Below are 5,000 nucleotides of genomic sequence, written 5' to 3'. Positions count from 1 at the left end.
TGTTGTAGGAAAAGTGATTCAAAATGCATTTTATACATTTACAGATTCATCTTCTTATGGAGCCTTTCTGCGTGGTGTTATACCGTCAACTTTCCCTTAGACATCCTTTAAACCAACTACTTAAGTATCACTGTAGAGGACTCCTTGCTACAAACGCCATTGGGGGCCCAACGCTGGTTAGACCTGGTGGCTACATGGACATACTCACTGCTATGGGGCGCATAGGAACTATAAAACTACTGGAACGTGGTTACAAAACATTGAGCTGGAAAGATGCGGATTTCCATGGTGATATTAAGGTAAATGATAGGTGCTTTCTATTAGGCAATGCATTGCAGCGCAGCGTAAACTGAAAGCGTTTTCTATTATAAATATTCCATGTAACGAGAGTTCACTTTACAGTCCTAGAGAGAAATGCAATCACAGACAAATATTATAGACATCGAAACCAGAAAATTTGTTCTTATGAGTTCTTCATTTTTGTGGAGAAAAAAAAATCAAGACAGGTAGTTGAAAACCTTTCAATCAATCAATGACTTTATTAACGTGTCAAAGGTATCTAGCCGATGGGAAATATCCCTCTTCTAATTGGGGACACTTAATAATAAAGTAATTATGGACCTGTTAACATTAAAACTAATAATAATTTAAAACCTACCAACTCTCAACTAATGGTATCCTAGTAAATCCTAAGATCCCAAGGCATTAAAACTCAAAACCTTTAAACCAAGGTGAATGAAATTTCGTTTTGTTATGAGTTACAAAGAATGCAGTTCAAACATTTGTTGTCTTCTACGATCAAACTTAAATCACATTTGCGAATACGATGTTTAAAACTCCCCAGTGATGGCTGGGAGCTAATTTCGCCTGGCAACCCATTCCACAACTTAGGTCCCAAATAGGTGAGTAAATGTTTCCCGTACTTCTTGGTCGTAAATCTAGGTATGGCAAACTCTGACACCCTTAAATTATAAGGTGAGCAGTGCATATGAAATAGCTCGCATATTTTTGTGGGACAATCTATGTTTTACCTTATACATAAGGATGGCGATATCTTGTAGTCTTCTATTCTGTAGCAGCATTAGGTCACTTTTGTTCAACAGAGTTTGCTTCCGTTTGTCAGACAACTCAATGCTGATTTACGTTCTCCGGTAAAGCGTGATGGGTGGAAGAATAATTGTTTTCAAAAGAAATATCGTATTTCAGGCCCCGCCCACACGTAGAAAACGCAACTTTTTCTTTACGGAAACGGCAATTCGTCCACACGTATCCGATGATGACGATCACTGAAAACGGAACTTTGCAAAAACGTTCTCCAGAGTGGAACTTTTTGAAAACACTGTTTTCGCGTGTATGTGTGGACGGACGAAAACGGAACTTTTCGAAAACAGTGACTCAAGATGGCGGACAGGCGCTTCACTTCCTTGTCTTCAATACTTGGGCTTATTTCAAACAAATTTAGCCAAGACCTCGACGATTTTAGGCTGGACGTACTAGCGCTTGGTGAGACAACTTTCTAGCTGAAACAGTTATCATAAAAACGAATACCCAAGCGTCAAGCATGCGCAGTCGGGTTATCCTTAAAAAGTTATCGTTTTCAAATCGATTCATCATAGACGTGTGGTCGGGGGAAAACGATGCGAAAACGCTACGTGTGGACACAAATTTTTTTGAAAACGTAGAAAAAAGGTGCATTTTCAAACGAATACGGATGCGTGTGGACGGGGCCTTAACTGCAAGATTCTGGTAAACTGAATGTTTAATTTGTAACTTTTTCCCCTTTTTGTACATTTAGAAACGCGGCCTGGATGATAAAAACTTGCTTCCATATTTTCCATATCGAGACGACAGTGAATTATTGTTGATGGCAATCGAGAGAATGGTGCAGGATTATGTCTACACGTCTGTATTCATCACACTTCTGTTTCTTATTAATTGTTAGCCTTATAGCAAACACTTCAACTGTGCTTTGTCTTTGAGTATGCGGTGTTAGTTGATATGTATACAATCATTAATTCGTGGCAAGCTTTAAAAAAAATTGTTTCCTAACCCCTGGATTGAATCTGTGGGACTTCAAACAACAGGGCCAAGTACGTTTCCCAAAAAGTCACATTAACAAATCGAATGCCGTTCAGCGTTGTCTGCACTCTTCTCGACAACCATGTATGTCATCACAAAGGTCAAAATGTTGTAAACTCACGAGGCGCAGCAACATCCAACAACATTTAACTTTTTCCTCGCACATTTGAATGTGATATTTGCCTCAAGGACGTTCGCGCCCAAAACGTTCCCACGTACAGATTTTTTTTAAACTTGCCACGCAGAAAGGTAATGATCTACTTTTGCCAAAAAGGCACAAACAAGGGGGGGTTACCGTGCTCGTTTTCGAGATCGTAAGGTGCACTTTTAGAAGATTGCGTTATTTTAAGACGATTTTAGCTTATAACTATCAGCAATAAACAAGCTACATTAGTGAAATTTAGATCAGGTAAACGTACTCAATTCAACATAACTAATATAACTAAACAAACTTTTGCAGCTGATGTATTTTTCTGGGGTGAAATAGACCTTCAAAAACGATACATATTAGTCAAAGAAAGAAAACTTCGATCGCACGAGAGCATAAAAGGCGAAATATTTGTAACTTCTCACTTACATATATATATATATTTTTTTGTTAAAATGGACAAAATCAGGTGAGGAAGTGATCTACGGAAAGAAAAATGGGGGTCACCGAGCATTAAAGAGAGTAAAATCGCTGCAAAGTTCTCAAAGCGATTGTCTATTAGCACTGTCACGCAATTGCGTGACATTTCCAAGAAGACCTGGGTCCATAGCTATCCCACAATGCCATATGCTTTCACGTTCCATTCTTGTGGAAAATGTTTGCGCCTTTAGCATCGTGTTTACCTTCGTGGTCTGCGATGCACGACGTGTGCGTGACATGCGCGAAAAAATGCGCAGTAGCAATGGGCGCGAACGTCCTTAAGCAGCTTAAGCCGTCAAATCGCTCCTTTCAAATCAAGGTCTTTAATTCTTCCAGCATCATTTCTTCATGACCATTGGTGTGCTGGGCTGTCTGATTGTGTCAGCAAGCCTAATTCTTTCCTGCTTTCTGCCGCAGTCGGCGAATCTGGTTCTTTTTTCCCCATTTCAGATACTATCGAAGCCATAATGCCGTTAAGGAAGACAAGGAATTACAAGCGTTTGTCAATGAATTATCTGTGGATGGTTCTGGACCAGATGGAGGAAATGGAGAGGTAATAAACATACAATTATTGAACAGAAAACCCCCCTTTCAATAAGCTAACGATGCTCTTACCATATCAACCTGTGATCTGGCTCTCCGGTTTTTGATCAGTATGCGCCACACGGGCAATGAAGCTGCCAGCCCCTCACACATAGCAGCAAAGTTTTATGCTTTTCCTATCCCAATTTGGGGGGGCTTCGCTTCACGCTTTTCTGTTATAAGTGATATACTTCTTGCACGGTGACTGAGATCAGGAGGCAGGGTGTTACTTAGTGCTTACATGTTTGGATTGCGAAGTGTGAGTCGTGTATCCAGAAACGTTTTAAGGAAAATTGTCCTAGCGCGAAAAGCGCCCCAATGGCTAAGTCACTGAAATGGAATGCAATAATATCAAACATTTCCTGTAACTTTACCAATATCTTAAAAAAAGGGTTAATCTTGAGAGGCTGGCCATGATCTTCGAACTGATCGTTCCGAAAATAATTCTTCCATTCGTCGACTAACAGGACATCATCTTTTTTAAGCTTATCGGATAACCGCTGTTGTATCTCTTATCTCGTCAGGTTAAAGACTTCCCAGCTGAGCTAACCACAACAGATGAGGTTGTCGACATAGTAACTAAAATGATTTGGTTACTGAGCGTGAAGCATGCTGCTGTAAATTATCCGGTGGCCGATTATGGAGGATTCACTCCAATTTTGCCCACCAAGGTTTACAACGACACCCGAGTACCACCAGGGGTTTCTTCTGTCTTCAATTTGGCAAATGTCAACATATCAGTGGTTAGTGTTACCGATCAGGCCAAGGAGCATGCGTGGGGAGCGATAGGACGCTGTTCCGATTTACACCCTCTAATTTCATTGGATTCCTTTAAGACGCAGCTCTATTGTTTTTAGGGTTAGGGCTCATCGTTGATTGGTTGTTTGTTTTGGTCCATTGTTTCCGGCGCCAATCCCAGGAGACGTTGTAATAGCTGTGTACTGGTTGGGGCAGGGGAGCAGTGATGTCGCAGTGGTGAGAGCACGCGCCGTCAAGCAATGCGGCCTGGGCTCTATTCCCGGACTCAACTTCGTAGTTGGGTGATACAACCCTTGCAACCCGATGACCGTACGTTTTTGCGCAGTTTTCGGGAGGAGGAGCCATCCAAACATTCCTCCAGCCATTTTCCCTTGCTACTTCTCCCCCTTCTAGCTTTGCTTTCACCTTCGTTTTACACACTTCATCACCTTCCTCTGAAATGCAAAGAAGGATATGGAAACACTAGTTCAAGCTGTAAGTCCAGCTTATGTACGTATTTCTGAGCATCCTTAATGATCCAGTGTCACGCTGTTTATGCCTCCTTTTCCTAAAACTTTCCACTGCAACCACTGATGGGTCGGGATTGTTTTGTTTGGTGGAGAGCTTTACAGCTGCCTTAATCTTGGTGTTCTTTTATTCCTTCTCCAATGTTCTCCCTCGGATGTTAAAAGCTCCCATAGAATGAAAACCAAAATCTTGACCCTTGTTACATTCCGCTGCCGTAATTTTATTAAAAGGAACCTTTTTTCTCTCTCTCCCTAGGAACAGGTCTCGGTTGCCATGAACATTGGATTGTACCATTACGATACGTTATTCGACTACTACGATGAGCTGCCAGATCCTGTCGCCTCTAGAATCATACAATTTTATCACGATTATTTCAAGCACGCTATAACTCCCCTTCTTAAGTACAGGAACCGCCGCAGATTACTGGCTTCTCACTTGAGCTATC

The 5,000-nt window shown here is 41.3% G+C and overlaps 1 protein-coding gene across 2 annotated transcripts in view; it reads left to right on the top strand.

Moving 5' to 3' along the window:
• Window positions 1–5,000, top strand: part of LOC138019446 (polyunsaturated fatty acid 5-lipoxygenase-like) — an 18,004-nt gene that overhangs the window by 12,788 nt on the left and 216 nt on the right. For both annotated transcript variants that reach the window (XM_068866239.1, XM_068866248.1), the window contains exons 10-14: window positions 45–299; window positions 1,796–1,902; window positions 3,158–3,260; window positions 3,814–4,032; window positions 4,811–5,000. The exon at window positions 4,811–5,000 is cut by the window's right edge and continues 216 nt beyond it. In XM_068866239.1, the coding sequence (XP_068722340.1) occupies window positions 45–299; window positions 1,796–1,902; window positions 3,158–3,260; window positions 3,814–4,032; window positions 4,811–5,000 (874 nt within the window). The remainder of the gene's footprint in view (window positions 1–44; window positions 300–1,795; window positions 1,903–3,157; window positions 3,261–3,813; window positions 4,033–4,810) is intronic.

This window comes from Montipora capricornis, chromosome 2 (genome assembly GCF_036669925.1).
Source record: "Montipora capricornis isolate CH-2021 chromosome 2, ASM3666992v2, whole genome shotgun sequence".
Lineage (NCBI taxonomy): Eukaryota > Metazoa > Cnidaria > Anthozoa > Scleractinia > Acroporidae > Montipora > Montipora capricornis.
This window is presented reverse-complemented; position numbering and strand designations above follow the sequence as displayed.